Below are 18,402 nucleotides of genomic sequence, written 5' to 3'. Positions count from 1 at the left end.
CTACTCAGTACGGACACAGTCTAATATAAGACTGTGGTACGGAACTGCACAGCTGCTGCTACTTGAGCCATTTTGGGCTTGCACGAAATGGCAAACTGACAAAATCCCACAATTCCAAGCTCAGCCACCCTGTAATTCTGACGACGGTACATTATGTGTACGACCCGCATATTCTGTTATCTCGAAGGTTTGAGAATGACGTCAGATGGCGCTTCGTTCTGTTGCACTGACGCTCGGCATAGGCGGTCGTGGTTGACATATTGTGTGAATCGGACTTAAAATTAGCATACTTTTTTATGTTCTCGTTTTGTTACTTTGCCTTTTTTACTGATCTGTAATCATTGGTTTTTTAGAGACCACAGACAACTAGTCTATATTTTCATCGTTGACATAATCGAGTATTTCGGAGGATCATTGGTCGAGCTGAAATGGCGCCATATATGACTGACTATTGTACGTTGCATTTGTCTAGTGACTTGTATAGCGATGAAGAGAACTCCACGCCGACGGAGTGCGTGTAGATCGTGTATTTCTGAAGGTTAAGTCGCATATTTATTATGCTTTAATAACTGAAACGCCTTCCTGTCACCTCACGGTCGGCGAACACAGAATACGTTGCAGTGCTGTAGATTTAGACTATCGGAGATGGCATTTAACGGATGAACTGCAGTTACACTATTGTTAAAACTGTTCTTACACAATGAAAGTGGATGACTGTGTCCCACCAATACTGTAGTGTTGATGAACAATTCTGTTATGAAAATAGATGTTTTTCACCAAATTTAACGATCCCGAAGTAACGATATGTTACTTAGGTTTTCTAATCATTCATCATTTTCTTCAAGATGCAAGTTTGCTTTGCCTGGTGTTCCTTATAATACTAAAAAATTCAATTATAACATCGTGAATGTAAAATAAATAACGTCTCATTCGGTTAATTTCAAGTATAGATATGTGAAATATTACAGGCCTTAAGTTAGCCCCTTACTTAGCCGTAGCCGTAGAGAAAACGTGGAGAAAGGAGGATTTGTCAGAAACTTTTATTTCAAGAATATCGATATTAATAAATTTGGATCAGAGTATCACTTAGAAGCATGTGCAACTGTAGTAGTATTTCGTAATAATTCCTTTATGGTAATAAGTATACGTACAGAGCACCTTTGGAAATTTTAGCCGCCTCATAAAATATCTGGACGCTCTGTTGTCCCATCTCACAGTAAAAAACAAAGAAATAATAGTTGCTGGTGATTTTAATGTGAATTTATTGAAAATCTTTCTCAGTGAATAGTTATTCCAACCATGAGTTATATTACAAAACTAACAGTAAATGGACTGTCTAATCATGACGTAGCAGCATGTCACATTAAATGCTGAAACTTGTCGAGATTTAAAATCTATTAACACTGAGTACGGGGGGGGGGGGGGGGGGGGGGGGCAATAAACCAGTCGAGTCAAAAATGGATAATTTTAGGAGATTGCCAAAAGCCATCAGCTGGATAGATGTTAGCAATACTTTTGCCTCAAATGGAAAATACATTACTACACTATATATTATTATACATTGTATACATTAATATATGAATACATTAATAAACTTAATTCCTGATTTGAAAATTACGTTCCTTTTAAGGTAACTCATATCAAACAGAAGTTAAAAAATAAACCATGGATTATACAAGGAACAAAGGTATCATGTGGGACAAAGGGAAAACTGTATCTCCTAACCAGAAAGCTCTGGTGTTAGCATTGGAATACATTAAAAAGAATACTGCAAAATAATGAGGAAATCCAGAAGTCTAAGGAGCTTTATTATGAGAAAAAGATAAGTACATCAGGCAACAAAATAAAAACTGTTTGGGATATAGTTAAGACAGAGACAGGTGTGGCCAGAAATGAAGAGGAACAGATAGCTCTAAAAATAAACAAGTGCATGTAGTATTGCAAACCTCTTAAATAAGTACTTCATTTCCGTTACTGACAGCTTGGGGGTTATCAGATTCAGTAAGCAGTGCAGTAGAGTACCTTAAACCAGTCTCTACAAATAACTTCAGTAAAATGGAAATCTACACCTATACTCTGGATGGGAGAGAGTAAGTCCTGTTGTACCAGGTATTAGGGTTTCTTCCATTCACATATGGAGTGTGGGAAGAATAATTGTTTGAGTGCCTCTGTGCATGCAATAATTGATCTTATCTGCATGATCCCTATGTGAGCGATACATAGGGGGCTGTGGTGTATCCCTAGACTAATGATTTAAAGCTATTCTTGAAACTTTGTTAATAAACTTTCTCGGGATAGTTTACGTCTGTCTTCAAGAGTCTTCCAGTTCAGTTCTTTCAGTATCTATGTGACAGACTACCACTGATTAAACAAACCTTTGACCATTTGTGCTTTTCTGTATATATTCAGTACCACCTGTCAGTGCTGTCTGGTACGAGTCCCACACACATGAGCAATATTCTAGTTCTAACCAACTGATTAGGTTAAGACTTGAACAATTTCACAGCATTTCCAGTGACACAATAACATTCCAATTTACTTAAAAGAATGCTGTGATTCCCACAATAAAACATTTGTGACATGCCACAGAAAATGCCACTAGCCTCTAATTTGTTATCTAGTGAATTAAGTACATTCTCATTGTATGTGTAAAGAGCCTTCTCTATATCGGAACTCTCTTAAGAAACCCAAAGTGTGACTTGGACAACATATTATTTGCTGTCAGATTCTTAAGAAAACACTTGAACACAACATTTTTTAAAACTTTTGAAAAAGCTGACAAAAGTGAAATTGGTTAATAGTTTGATGGTTTCTCTTTATCCCCCTTCTTGCAAAGAATAGTAACTTCAGAATATTTCAGACAGGCTGGAAATGTTCCACTGATAAGAGATTGATTACCCAAATAACTTAAGATACAACTCAGCTAACATGACCATTCTTCGACTAACTTGTTGTTATGTTATAACCACTAGAATACTTTGGCTTCAAAGATTTTATGACGGATGATACTTTGGGAGAAGTGAGTGTCCGTGATGTGGAGAAACAGCTGATATATTTGAAATTGAACAACGCCCTAGCCTTGTTAGAATCCATGTCGGAATAGAAGAATAGTTGACCACACACTGGCAGATATGCACACAGTAGAACAGTTCATAATGGAAGGGAATCTCCATAGTGTACAGTCACTATAAAGAAACAGAGATTACTACATAATAGGTATAAAACAAGGCATAGGGCTATAGATAGGGAGATACTGAATGAAACACATTTAGCTGTCAAGAGAGCAATGCGTGATGGCTTCAGTGACTTTTATAGCAGAATATTGTCAGATAACATTTCACAAAATTCAAAGAAATTCTGGTTGTTCGTAAAGGCTGTTAGTGGCACCAAAGTTAAAAGAAAATCTGGCTGTATGGAAAGGATGTTAGTGGCACCAAAGTTAATGTCAATTCCCTAGTGAATGAGACAGGGACTGAAATTGAGGGAAGTAGAGCAAAAGATGAAATGTTTAACTCCATTTTCAAATGTTTGTTTACAAAGGAAAACCCAGGAGAATTGTAATCCGTGTACTACTGAAAAGATGAATGAAGCAAGTATTAGTGTCAGTGGTGCTGAGAAACAGTTGAAATCGTTAAACCGAAATACTGAATTTGAGGTTGAGTAACTCCTCTTCTAAGTATAATGTGTTGTACATCCCTTGAACAAAAGACTGTGCAAAAGGGCACAAGTTACACCTGTCTACAAGAAGGGTAGTAAAAGTGATCCAAAAACCGTCCAATATTCTTGACACTGATTTGTTGTAGAATCTTAGAACGTAATCGGATCTCAATCGTAATGAGGTATCTTGTCTTTGATGCCAGCGTGCAAGGATTCCAAAAACATCAGTCATGTGTAACCCAGCTTGCACTTTTCTCACGAGATACTGAAAGCTTTGGAGCAAGGTAGTCAGGTAGATGCAGTATTTCTAGATTTCCAAAAAGAGTTTTAAAGCCTTTTTGGCAGGCAGCTCCTCCTACCCTATAAATGAATATCTTAACAGCGACTGTTAAACCAGCTTAAGTAAAAATACCTGTTACATTTCAGTTTTGACATTTGGTCAAAACATCAAAATTAGGTATTTTGTGTATGATAATTTGTTAAAAGTGCATAACTATGTTTCATACCGGCAGTGTATTAATTCTGTAAATGATAGCAGTTCCAATTCACTGTAATGTATTCATATATTTTGACAATCTCCTGACAGATGTTCACGGTATTATATTCAAATGTTCTATGTTTTTTATGTTATACTTTCCGACATGTTCCACTCTCATGAGAATCATCAAATTTTTGGGTCTATAGAAGGAAAACTGAATCTAATCTAATGTAATCTAAATCTCCTAAAGCCACTTTCACCATTTAGACGATGTTGTGCGTTAGTAGATGAATAGAAAGAATGTGCAACATCATTATTCTGACAACGCTTTATGCCCAATGGGTTGTGAAATGAAGCGAAAAGAAACTGATACTGCACTATTCTTGAGTCTCTTAAATGCTGCAATGTGATACTGGGCAAGTCAGTTTCACTCATGTAAGGGCTCCATGTAACTTACCTTAGGGTTAATCAATATGAAAATTTTCTTAGTCTTTGTATTTTTAGTCACTGAAAGACAGTCTATGTATAGGCCTGCTTATCACCTTCAGCTGCTTTGTCAAGTTGATTTGTTCCAACTCCATAGTTTGAGTCATTTATAGAAATTATTCAACCTTTCTACTTTAGTCAACATACCAGTATCAGCTTCATTTATTTCATTTCATTATTTGGTCCATTTTGATTAATTGCATACTTAAATAGTATATTGAGTATAGCATAGTCAAATTTGAGAAAGAAGGAGACAGAGAGGGAAGGAGAACAAGAAAGAAATCAGTTTACAAAAGGCAGTCATAAAGGGTGAATAACAAAAATAGTGCAGTTTAAATTTAGTCATTATTACACTGTTCATTAGTTTATTATTCTGTTAGTTTATTCTAATGTTACATGTATTTCAGAGGAGTACAAACACGGATTGTTTATCTTTTCTTTTTCTTTTTTGGATCCACAAAGGGATATTTATTTAAAGAGAAGATATTATGTGTTCTTCCTTGTTAGGCTACCTGATGTCTGTTCTTATAGATACAAGTGCTCAGACATAGAAACATTTGCTCAGGCATGTTAAAGAATGTGTACATATGTCCTTTTGCTTTGTAATTGGAGCAGTATTTGATCTCACTCAGAAATTTGTTGCCATAAATATACGATACACTTTTTATTTTGTTCTTTTTATCTGCAAAAGGTAGTTCTTGGAGTTTGTACATTAAGTTGCAGCTAATTTTGTATTGGCTGTGAATGTCATATGGAGTAATCCAAACTGCATTGCCCATGTTTAACTTACTTGCGTCATTTTTCTTTTCTTCATTTTATCCCATTGAGTGAAACATTTTGTAAATGTTGGATCTGAGAATAATTAATCATAAATTCACATGTGCTAGTTCTTCAAATATCATACATTTTTCTGTGATGTTATGAAGCATAATCTAAACAAATTTATCAATTAAGTCATTTTTTGCAGGTACACTTTCTGATATATCATTTGCGTCTACAAAATCTACACCATTATCCACAAATGAAAATCTGTTTAAAAAGCCAGAACTATCCAACACACAGGTTACTGCAGCTCTGGGTATGTAGGCCCCCCTATTATGAATATTTTATTATAACATATCATATGTAAAGACTGCAATCAATGAGTTTGAATATGAATTTTTTGTGTGTAAATCTTCTGCATTTACTTCCAGGTGGAATGCAAATGCAGCATCTAAATCATGATAAAAAATTTATGTTAGTTGATACTGATGACACTATAGTCTATAGCTATAAAGAAGCATGTTTTGCTGAGAAGACACAGAGGAAAGAAAAAGTAACAGCACAAGCAATAACTGGGATTAACGGTAGTTGCATATTTTCTTTGTAGTTGGAATAAAAGAAATTATTGTGTTAGCTCATGTCAGGGCAGTTAACTTTTATTTTATTTATTTATTTATTTATTTATTTTAAAAAAAAAAGTACTGCCAAAGATCTTGTCAGACATGCGGCATTATCTTAGACCATTAATGGCGTGCAGCACTGCATTACTCTAATTCTTCATTACAATGAATGAAATAATTACTTTTCATAGCTGCACATACATTCAATCAGATACTGGTAAGGTTTCTTAAGTGGTGTAAATGTTGTTAATTGCTTTGAATGTTCAGAAGCATAAAATTGTGTATTTCGGAAGACAGTAAAACATACTATTCTATGAATAAAATGTCAATGAGTCACAGCTGAAATCAGTAAACCCATAAAAGTGATATGGAATGGTCACATGGTCTCAGGCACTAGATGGATTTTGGTTTGTTGGTAGGATAGTAGAAACATGCATTCAGTCTTCAAAACATTCAGTTGACCCATCCCACATTAATGCTCAAGTGTGTGGGACTCTCACCAAAGAGGACTAACAGGGGATACTGAATAAGAAGAGCAGTTCAAATGTTCACGGGTTTTTTAACCCATGGGAGAACATCACAGAGATGCTGAAAAACTGAACTGGCTGATGCCTGAAGCCCCACAGAGACTGCAAAAACAAGAATAATTACATTTATGCACCAATGCAGACACTCTGAATGGTACAAGATGAACCCCTAACATGTGATACAGGTGCAATGGGAAGCATCCTACACCATACACTTAAGTTTACATTGTGTAGGTAAACATGTAAACAAGCAATGCTTAAATTTAGTGTTAGTGACTAGGCTGATGTTCATTTCAATATGAAAATGGAACTAAAGACAGTTTAGAACTATCATTGTATGTTGCCTTGTTTTTACTGAGATATATATATATATATATATATATATATATTCCATTCCAAGATTATTAAAATATCTCAGAAAGAGAACTATTTGTACTAACATATTAATGAAAGTGCGGCCTAAGCAGATTTTTTTAAGATCAGATTTGTTTCTTATATTTTTGTGTCTCTACTACCTGCTATTTTTGTCACCTAAGAATTTCTCAGGTTTTAGGGAATATAAATAAGACAACTAATAATAATGACTGAAGTAAAAAGTAGAATTTTAGACACATTAAAGGCAAAGAATCATAAATAAAATGGTTTGTGAGAAACATTCTGAGAAACTTTGACAACACTCTCTTGAAAATGTAGTGATCAGCATGCAAGACAGTCAGGTAAGAATTGTGTGTGTGTGTGTGGGGGGGGGGGGGGGGGAGATACTTTACCCAGATATCAAAGAAAAGTTAGATTTGGAAGGAAGTGATGTGATATGTATTTAAAAAGTGAGGTTTTTGATTTTTTTCCCCATCCCATTGGGCTCAAATTTCATCAGTGACTGCCTTAACACAAAATATAATGTCACTCCAGCATATTACATGTTAAAGTTTACTGTACACCTGTATCTGTTTAACAAATTGACTAGTATGTGGGTGCTGGCAGCCACAGGAGAACATTGTGCCTAACACCATGTGCCCTGGCCTTGTGCTGAAATGTCTACCATTAATCTTGTGGCAGTCAACATGTTAAGGATACAGGATACTCATAAATGGTGGAAAAATCAAAATTTTTTATGATTTTGTTAAATTCTATAGTCTTTCCAAATTACATTGATATACAGGGTGAAGTGAAATTCGCGCACTGGGGCTTTGCAGTGCGACTCCTCACGTGCCAGTGATAAAAGAATGTCTGTCACAAAATTACATCCGGCAGAAAAAGGACATTAAAGAGTAGCAATCTGGCAACACTGTAACCACATGTATGGTAACTACCTCTGTCAGCACATACTAGTTGTGCTGTACAGTTGGGGCAGTGAATAGTGTTTTGAGTTAGCATGCAGGAGGTCAAGAGTTCAATCCTGGGTTGGGACACACCTTTTTTCTTTTCTTTTTTTGCTAATTTCATTCTGAGATTTCATATTGTAATACACACCGTTTCTTAGGTTACATGTATCCTCAGTTTACAGCATTTTGTATCATTTAACTTAGCAAATACTTGGTTAGACAAATAAGAAACAGACATTTGAAACAAATGACCTGTCATAGGACAGAATAACTATCAAAACAATATCAATTTCGAGATGCTAAAGATGATAGCTCAGTACAATAACCCAACATGTTTTTTATTTGGTAAATGTAGTCCAGGAGGTACAGTATCTGACATTTTAATTGTCAACAGTGATTGCAGTGGACCCTGTATAACACATTTGCACCTACATACTACAGTTGTAGAAATGGAAGATTGATCAGCTTTGAAAGTAGCCATTTCCATGTCTTGGGCATGAATTTATTTGCACCACTTCATCTACTAGGTGTGAAACCTGTTTTCTTTGTCTCATAGATTAGTTCCAACTATTCTTCTTGCCTTATTCAGGTCCATTACATTTTGTTAGGAGCTTATGTTACCAGTAGGACTAAGCAACGTGCTTTGCGAATAATGTCTGGTTACTTTTTGTATGTGTTGTCACTATGATCCCACTAATTATGCCTTTCAGCATTGAGTCTGGTTACTGCATGCTGTTTAGTAAGTATCTCAATGCATTATTATTATTATTATTATTATTATTATTATTATATCAATGGGATTGTGGAAACATCACGTCTATTATGGATAGGGAAACAGCGTAATTCAAAACCAAACATTTCACAATTAGCGGTGTCGGGATGAATCATGCAGAAAAATATCTGTCAGAGGGGTAATGGGTGTTAGGTGGAACAGCGCTCAGGACTGGCGGCGTGTTTACGCTGTAAGCGCTGTTCACCAGACAGGGTCTAGTAGTGAGCGGCATAATGCACCCCTGACAGAGTTCAATGTACATGCGTACACATATCGAATTTTCCCATTGTAAACCACTAAACCAGTGTAGCAGACATATGGCATACACAAACAATGAATATATGGATATGCTTCTGGTCCTTGGTGTGTCTGAAAACTGGGCTGGTGTTGCCACTCATGAATATGCTGCTAGATATCCTCGTCAATGCAATCCAGATAAAAATGTGTTTTGTCATCTGGAGCTGCACCTTTGGGAGTCAGGTTCTCTTCTTCCACAATCGCTTGACAGAGGTCGTCCACAGACTTGCCATACTCCAGCTACTAAGAAAGCTATTCTGGAGGTCATACACCAAGAACCTGAGTGAAGTACACATAGCGTAGCAACACAACTGCGTATTTCCTTCAGATCACCATCAGTGGATGCAATTCTGTGAATGGTTCCGACAACAACAGGAAGCCAATGATGACTTCATGAACACCACAATATGATCGGATGAAGCAGCATTCACTCGTGAGGGTGTCATCAATATGCACAATGTCCACCATTCGTGTGAGGTTAACCCGTATGTCACCCCCGACTGTTTGTTTTGGTTTCAATGTCTGGGAAAAATGGGCGACAGGTGTTTGGGCCAGTACATGTTGCCTGACTGATTGAATGCATGAAGGTATCATGCATTCTTCTCAAACTATCTGCTTCATGCCCTGGAACACGTTCCACTACATGTTCAGCAGAGGATATAGTTCCAGCATGATGGTGCACCTACACATTTTGGCAGAAATTTCCAGGGGAATGGCTCAGACATGCAGGTCCAGTTGTATGGCCACCATGTTCACATGGCTTAAATCCCCTGGATTTTTTCCTGTGGAGACACCTGAAGGAGCATGTGTACTCTACGCCGCTGACAAATGTGGAAGAATTCGTAGCATATGTGCATTCTGCTCCTGTTACTGTGGACATAGCTTTGCTGCGAAGGGTCCAGAGCTGTATGATCTGGCGGGTTGTACAATGTTTCGACCTGCAGACATGTTGCTTTGAGCATCTGTTGTTCTGAGGACAACATATTACGTTGTGAAGGTTATGCGGTTATTAATATGGACATTATTATTGTTACTGGTTGCTAACGTGCGACATCTGAGTGCTCACATTACACATAGTATAAATGACAAGTAGATGATGTGTTACTGTATTGTGCTATCATCTTTAGAATCTCGAAATTGATATTGTTTTTGTAGTTATTCTGTCCTAAGACAAGGTCATTTGTCTACCCATGTATTCAGCGTTACAAAATGTTGTAAATTTAGGATACAGGTGACCTAAGAAACTGTGTATATTAAAGTATGAAATGTTAGAATGAAATAAGCAAATAAAAAAATGTGCCCCACCCCACATCAAACTCTCAACCTCCTGCATACTTACCCAACACACTATTCATTGCACCAACTGTACAGCATAGTTAGTATGTGCTAACAGATGGATTACCAAACATGTAGTTCCCGTGTTGCCAGATTGCTACTCTTTAAAGTCCTTTTTCTGTCGGATATACGTGCCGGATGAAATTTTGTGGTAGACATTTTTTTATCGATGGCACGTGAGGGGTCACGCTGTGAAGCCCGAGTGCATGAATTTCGCTTCACCCTGTACACATATAGTGCTTCAAATGAAAAATGACCTATATATACCAAGTTTAAAAGATACGCTCATGTATGCTGCCATACCCCCTTTATTTCTGTTACAGAAACCAGTATCATTTTGAAAATAACTGTGAACTTTCTTTTTCCAGCGATTATACGTGTGATACATTGTATATGTTGGTAACAATGCAGGTTTCTAGTGTCTGTAAATGATTATTTTTACTAGTATTTACTTTTGTTTTGCTGACACAGTTTATTCACATGTTACTGAATGTTTGTTGCCAAAGTGCTACATATAATTGTGGAAGTACATATCCTTTAGTGTGCAATAAATACGAACTATGCCATGCATCAAGAAATTCCATGGTAACCAGTTCACAAACAAAGCAAGCCACACTGTTGAAAGTAACCTATGTATCAGTTCATCAGAGAAGAAACTCCCACATGGCATGCCTCCTGGTGATTCAAATTTTTGTGTTAACAATGACATTGTTTGTAGTGGATTTGTTGTTGTTGAGGTGGGCATCTTTCCTTCTATGATAAAGGATGTGGTGAAAGGTAAGGAATGTAATGGTGTAGGCTGTCTGGAAATAACTGAACTACAAAGTAGCAGAAAGGGTTTAGTGTCAAAATTAGTTGTTCTGTATAGATCCTGCAATAAATCTGCCTCAAAAATGACCCCAAACATTATGCATAATTCGTATGACATAAATTTGAAGTTAGTGTATGCAATGTGTGCAACAGGACAAGGAAAAAAGGCTGTTCAAATGTTTTGTGGTTTGATGGGCCTTCCTCCTCGTGCCAGTAGGTTCATCAAACACACATAAATACTTTTAGGTGCCTTGATGGTTGGGTCTAAAGCATCTACGAAACGTGCAGTGGAAGAAACACCCTGTTCATGGACTTTGCCCTGAAGGAGCAGATTCTTGGAATGGTTACCAAAAAGCAAAAGAAAGTGGTCAAATATACCATCATAAGTACTCTCTTCCTGAGCCTGTTATGAATGAAATAAAACCAATTTTTAGAGACCTGAGTGACCCTGTTTTGCTTAGTAAATGTCTTTTATGGGGGCACTCAGAATACAAATGAAAGTTTCAACCATTACCCAAGAATGTTTTTGTAGGACTAAATACATTAAAATCTGGCGTACTAGATGCAGTGATATGTTTCAATGATGGAGTGATAGGAAGGCTGGAAGTCCTGAGAAATTTAGGCATAAAATATGGCCCTAATATGAAAGATCAATTGCTTGTGTGTGACAGACAATGTGTGCATGAAGCTGAAAAATTCACTCTTCAAGTTACCAAAGAAGCAAGAAGTGCTAAAAGGAATGCCAAGAGGAAACTTGAAGATGAAGGCTGTGCTTCAGGAATATTCTGAGGCACCGTTTAATTTGACTCATATCTTCATTCACAATTTCCCGCAAGCTGCACTTTTCAGAATTCAGGTACAAACATTTCCTGAAGTTTACAGAGCATTGCTGTAATTTTTTTTCTGCAACTTGAAATAGTCTATACTTCTGTAGTAGACCTAAGCTTTATTGCAGACTTGACTATATTATAGAAAAGATAAAATTTTTATTAGGAAAAAATTACAATAATTAAAATGTAAGGCGTGATATTTTTTATCCTTGTAATACACACAATAGGTGGAATTAAATAGGTTTAGTATCTCAGCCATCATGTTGTGCATATCTGGTAAAAATTCGGTCTCCTCCAAATGTATAACATTGGATTAAAGGGTACCTCAATTTGAGGAACCATTTTGGAAAAAATTGTATACATTTCTTTGTAATTTTTTAATAACCCTAAGCAGGTTCAAAAATATTCAAAATACTTCTAATCTGTTTAGAAAGTGTGGTGTATTACCTGATATCAGCAAAAAATCTGTAAAACATATACATTATAAACAGTTCCTGAAAGAAATAGGTGTTGATTTTTACACAATATTGAACCAGAAAAATACACTGTATCTTTAAAGAGGTATCTGACATGTTGTTGTTGTTGTGGTCTTCAGTCCTGAAACTGGTTTGATGCAGCTCTCCATGCTACTCTATCCTGTGCAAGCTTCTTCATCTCCCAGTACCTACTGCAACCTACATCCTTCTGAATCTGTTTAGTGTAGTCATCTCTTGGTCTCCCTCTACGATTTTTACCCTCCACGCTGCCCTCCAATACTAAATTGGTGATCCCTTGATGCCTCAGAACATGTCCTACCAACCGATCCCTTCTTCTGGTCAAGTTGTGCCACAAACTTCACTTCTCCCCAATCCGATTCAATACTTCCTCATTAGTTATGTGATCTACCCATCTAATCTTCAGCATTCTTCTGTAGCACCACATTTCGAAAGCTTCTATTCTCTTCTTGTCCAAACTATTTATTGTCCATGTTTCACTTCCATACATGGCTACACTCCATACAAATACTTTCAGAAACGACTTCCTGACACTTAAATCATTACTCGATGTTAACAAACTTCTCTTCTTCAGAAACGCTTTCCTTGCCATTGCCAGTCTACATTTTATATCCTCTCTACTTCGACCATCATCAGTTATTTTGCTCCCCAAATAGCAAAACTCCTTTACTACTTTAAGTGTCTCACTTCCTAATCTAATTCCCTCAGCATCACCCGACTTAATTCGACTACATTCCATTATCCTCGTTTTGCTTTTGTTGATGGTCATCTTATATCCTCCTTTCAAGACACTATCCATTCCGTTCAACTGCTCTTCCAAGTCCTTTGCTGTCTCTGACAGAATTACGATGTCATCGGCGAACCTCAAAGTTTTTATTTCTTCTCCATGGACTTTAATACCTACTCCGAATTTTTCTTTTGTTTCCTTCACTGCTTGTTCAATGTACAGATTGAATAACATCGGGGATAGACTATAGCCCTGTCTCACTCCCTTCCCAACCACTGCTTCCCTTCCACGTCCCTCGACTCTTATAACTGCCATCTGGTTTCTGTACAAATTGTAAATAGCCTATCTCTCCCTGTATTTTAGCCCTGCCACCTTCAGAATTTGAAAGAGAGTATTCCAGTCAACATTGTCAAAAGCTTTCTCCAAGTCTACAAATGCTAGAAACGTAGGTTTGCCCTTCCTTAATCTAGCTTCTAAGATAAGTCGTAGGGTCAGTATTGCCTCACGTGTTCCAACATTTCTACGGAATCCAAACTCATCTTCCCCAAGGTCGGCTTCTACTAGTTTTTCCATTCGTCTGTAAAGAACTCGCGTTAGTATTTTGCAGCTGTGACTTATTAAACTGATAGTTCGGTAATTTTCACATCTGTCAACACCCACTTTCTTTGGGATTGGAATTATTATATTCTTCTTGAAGTCTGAGGGTATTTCGCCTGTCTCATACATCTTGCTCACCAGATGGTAGAGTTTTGTCAGGACTGGCTCTCCCAAGGCCGTCAATAGTTCCAATGGAATGTTGTCTACTCCAGGGGCCTTGTTTCGACTCAGGTCTTTCAGTGCTCTGTCAAATTCTTCACGCAGTATCATATCTCCCATTTCATCTTCATCTACATCCTCTTCCATTTCCATAATATTGTCCTCAAGTACATCGCCCTTGTATAGACCCTCTATATGCTCCTTCCACCTTTCTGCTTTCCCTTCTTTGGTTAGAACAGGGTTTCCATCTGAGCTCTTAATATTCATACAAGTGGTCCTCTTTTCTCCAAAGGTCTCTTTAATTTTCCTGTAGGCAGTATCCATCTTACCCCTAGTGAGATAAGCCTCTACATCCTTACATTTGTCCTCTAGCCATCCCTGCTTAGCCATTTTGCACTTCCTGTCAATGTCATTTTTGAGACATTTGTATTCCTTTTTGCCTGCTTCATTTACTGCATTTTTATATTTTCTCCTTTCATCAATTAAATTCAATATTTTTTATGTTACCCAAGGATTTCTACTAGCCCTCGTCTTTTTACCTACTTGATCCTCTGCTGCCTTCACTACTTCATCCCTCAAAGCTACCCATTCTTTTTCTATTGTATTTCTTTCCCCCATTCCTGTCAATTGCTCCCTTATGCTCTCCTTGAAACTCCGTACAACATCTGGTTGTTTTAGTTTATCCAGGTCCTATCTCCTTAAATTCCCACCTTTTTGCAGTTTCTTCAGTTTTAATCTACAGGTCATAACCAACAGATTGTGGTCAGAGTCCACATCTGCCCCTGGAAATGTCCTACAATTTAAAACCTGGTTCCTAAATCTCTGTTGTACCATTATATAACCTATCTGAAACCTGTCAGTATCTCCAGGCTTCTTCCATGGATACAGCCTTCTTTTATGATTCTTGAACCAAGTGTTACCTATGATTAAGTTGTGCTCTGTGTAAAATTCTACCAGGCGGCTTCCTCTTTCATTTCTTTGCCCCAGCCCATATTCACCTACTACGTTTCCTACTCTCCCTTTTCCTACTACCGAATTCCAGTCACCCATGACTATTAAATTTTCGTCGCCCTTCACTATCTGAATAATTTCTTTTATTTGATCATACATTTCTTCAATTTCTTCGTCATCTGCAGAGCTAGTTGGCATATAAACTTGTACTACTGTAGTAGGTGTGGGCTTCGTATCTATCTTGGCCACAATAATGCGTTCACTATGTTGTTTGTAGTAGCTTACCCGCATTCCTATTTTCCTATTCATTATTAAACCTACTCCTGCATTACCCCTATTTGATTTTGTGTTTATAACCCTGTAGTCACCTGACCAGAAGTCTTGTTGTATGAAATTCAAGAGCTCAGATGGAAAACTGTTCCTCAGCAACAAAGGGAAACTTTGAAGGTGGAAGGAGTATATAGATGGTCTGTACAAGGGAGATGTATTTTAAGGCAATGTTATAGAAGTAGAAGAGGACATAGATGAAGATGAGAGGGGAGATAAGATACTGTGAGAAGAAAGATCTAAGTCGAAACAAGGCCCCGGGATAGACAATATTCTGTCAGAACTACTGGTAGCCTTGGGAGAGCAGCCAAGACAAAAGTCTTCCATCCAGTGTGCAAAATGTATGAGACAGGTGAAATACCCTCAGAGATCCAGAAGAATACAGTAATTCCAATTCCAAAGAAAGCTATTGCTGACAGGAGTGAATATTACCAAACTATCAGTTTAATTAGTAATGGTTGCAAAATACTGATACGAATTTTTCACAGAAGAATGAAAGAACTGATAGAAGCCAACCTCAGGGAAGATCAGTTTGGATTCTGGAGAAATATAGAAACACGCAAAGTAATACTGACCCAATGACTTATCTTAGAAGGTAGGTTAAGGAAAGGCAAACCTACATTTATATCATTTGTAGACACAGATAAAGCTGTTGACAGTGTTGATTGCAGCACACTCTTTGGGATTCTGAAGGTAGCAGGGGTAAAATTCAGGGAGCGAAAGGCTATTTACAACTTGTAGAGAAATCAGACACCATTTGCAACAGTTGATGGATATGAAAGGGAAGAAGTGGTTGAAAAGGGAGTGAGACAGGGTTGTAGCCTATTCCCAATGTTATTCAATCTCTACACTGAGCAAGCATTAATGGAAACCAAAGAAAAATTTGAAGTAGGAATTAAAGTTCAAGGGGAAGAAATAAAAACTTTGAGGTTTGCTGATGACATTGTGTCTCCAAAGGAGTACATTAGATGAACATTAATAAAAGCATAACAAGGATAATGAAATGAGGTCGAATTAAAACAGGTGACGCTGAGGGAATTAGATCAGGAAGCAAGACACTTAAAGTAGTAGATGAATTTTGCTATTTGGACAGCAAAATAACTGATAACAGCCTAAGTAGAGAGGATATAAAATGTAGACTAGCAATGGTAAGGAAAGTATTTCTGATGAAAAGAAATTTAATATCAAGTTTAGATTTAGGCGTCAGGAAGTCTTATCTGAAAGTATTTGTATGGAGCGTAACAATGTATGGAAGTTAAACATGGCCGACAAACAGTTTAGACAAGAAGAAAATCAAAAAGAATCACAACTTTTGAATTGTGGTGCTATAGAAGAATATTGAAGATCAGATACGTAGATCATGTAACTAATGAGGAGGTATTGAGTAGAACTGATGGGCAAAGAAATTTGTGGCACAACCTGACTAGAAGAAGGGATCGGTTGGTAGGACACATCCTGAGACACCAAGGGATCACCAGTTTAGTACTGGAGGGAAGGGTGTGTGATAAAAATCGTAGAGGGAGCCCTTGAGGTGAGTACAGAAACAAGATTCAGAAGGATGGAGGTTGAAGTAGTTACTCGGAGATGAAGAGGCTTACACAGGATAAAGCAGCATGGAGAGTTGCATCAAACCAGTCTTGAGATTAATGTCCTACAACATTGTCTCTAGCCTTGATAATGACCTCAATTTGGTGAGAAAGAGTGTCCTCAAGTTCCTGCAGTTGTGCAATATCCAGCTGTAGCTCGTCATTGACGATAAATCGTATGGAACTTCCAAATTGCTGGGACATTGATTGATACATTTCACCTGCTGTTCCAAATAGTCTCAGACTTTTTTTTTTACAGGACTGAAACTGAGTGATGTAGTGGCCCATCTGAGATGCGGTAGGATACATGAGTATACATCAAACCAGAGATTATGTGTGCAGAGCTGAGAACATGACTGTTGTCATTTTGGAAGATAAGAATATTTACATCATACTCATCCTGAAGATTTAGAAGAAAGAGCAAAAATCTGCCACCAAGAAGTTGAAATAAATATCTCAGTTCATTTTCATGGTTATCTGAATAAGTGGACCCAAATTGTGTTATGAAAAACTCCCCTACAACCTCATAGAACCACCTCCAGCTTGAACTATACTCTCCACACACACACACACAGAAGGTTAAAGACTCCATGGAAAATCAGTGCATTCACTGTATTGCATTATTTAAAAAGATGTAAAATCGTGACTCCTTGGACCACGCCGCACATCTCCAATCAGCTACTGTCCAGTGTCTGTTTTTTTGGCCCATTTAAAATGTATAGATTTTTCTGCATCTGGAAGCTGTGGCTTTTTGCAAGGTGCGAGATTCCAGATGTCCATTTCATATACTGTGAACTATGGATGAAAGGCAACAGGCAGATTCTGTATTTCTAGATTTCAAAAAAAGACATGGCATCCCATCGCAGGCTGTCAAAGAAGGTATGAGCATATGGAATAAGGTCACAGATATGTGAGTGGCTTGAAGACTTAAGAAAGTAATACAACCCAGTATGTTGTCCTCAACAGCATGTGTTCATCAGAGACAAGGCATCGTAAGCAGTGTCCCAGGGAAGTGTGTTAAAACCATTGTTGTTCTCTATATACAAAAATGTATTGGCGAACGGGGGGAGGGGGGGGGGGGGCAGCAATCTGCAGTTGTTTGTTACTGATGATTCTGTGGTGCACAGTAAGGTGTTGAAATTGAGTGACTGTAGGAGAATGCAAGATGACTTCAACAGTTTCTGATTGATGTGATGAATGGCAGATAGCACGGAATGCTGAAAAACGTAAGTTAATGCAGATGAGTAGGAAAGGCAAACCTGTAGTGTTCAGATACCGCATTAGTAGTGTCCTACTTGACACAGTCACGTCATTTAAATATCTGGGCGTAATGTTGCAAAGCGATATGAAATGGAAGGTGCATGTGAGGAGTGTGGTAGGAAAGGCGAATGGTCGTCTTTGGTTTATTATTAGAAGTCTAGGAAAGTGTGGTTCATGTGTAAAAGAGACCACATATAGGACGCTAGTGCAACATAGACTTAAGTACTGCTTAAGTGCTTGGTATCCGTACCACACTGGATTAAAGGAAGACATCGAAGCAATTCAGAGGCGAGCTGCTAGATTTGTTGCTCGTAGGTATGAACATCACGCAGGTGTTATGGAGATGCTTTGGGAACTCAAATCGGATTCTGTGGAGGGAAGGCAACACTCTCTTCGAGGAGCACT

General features: G+C 37.7%; 1 protein-coding gene across 2 annotated transcripts in view; it reads left to right on the top strand.

The window, feature by feature from the left end:
* Positions 1–416: 416 nt before the first annotated feature.
* Positions 417–18,402, top strand: part of LOC126331618 (klaroid protein-like) — a 234,395-nt gene continuing 216,409 nt past the window's right edge. Inside the window, exons 1-3 of one of the 2 annotated variants that reach the window (XM_049996507.1) lie at positions 417–538; positions 5,589–5,699; positions 5,815–5,967. In XM_049996507.1, coding sequence (XP_049852464.1) covers positions 487–538; positions 5,589–5,699; positions 5,815–5,967 — 316 coding nt within the window. In that variant the 5' untranslated portion in view covers positions 417–486. The remainder of the gene's footprint in view (positions 539–5,588; positions 5,700–5,814; positions 5,968–18,402) is intronic. The other variant, XM_049996508.1, reaches the window with a different exon arrangement.

The sequence above is a fragment of the Schistocerca gregaria genome, chromosome 2 (assembly GCF_023897955.1).
Source record: "Schistocerca gregaria isolate iqSchGreg1 chromosome 2, iqSchGreg1.2, whole genome shotgun sequence".
NCBI lineage: Eukaryota > Metazoa > Arthropoda > Insecta > Orthoptera > Acrididae > Schistocerca > Schistocerca gregaria.
This window is presented reverse-complemented; position numbering and strand designations above follow the sequence as displayed.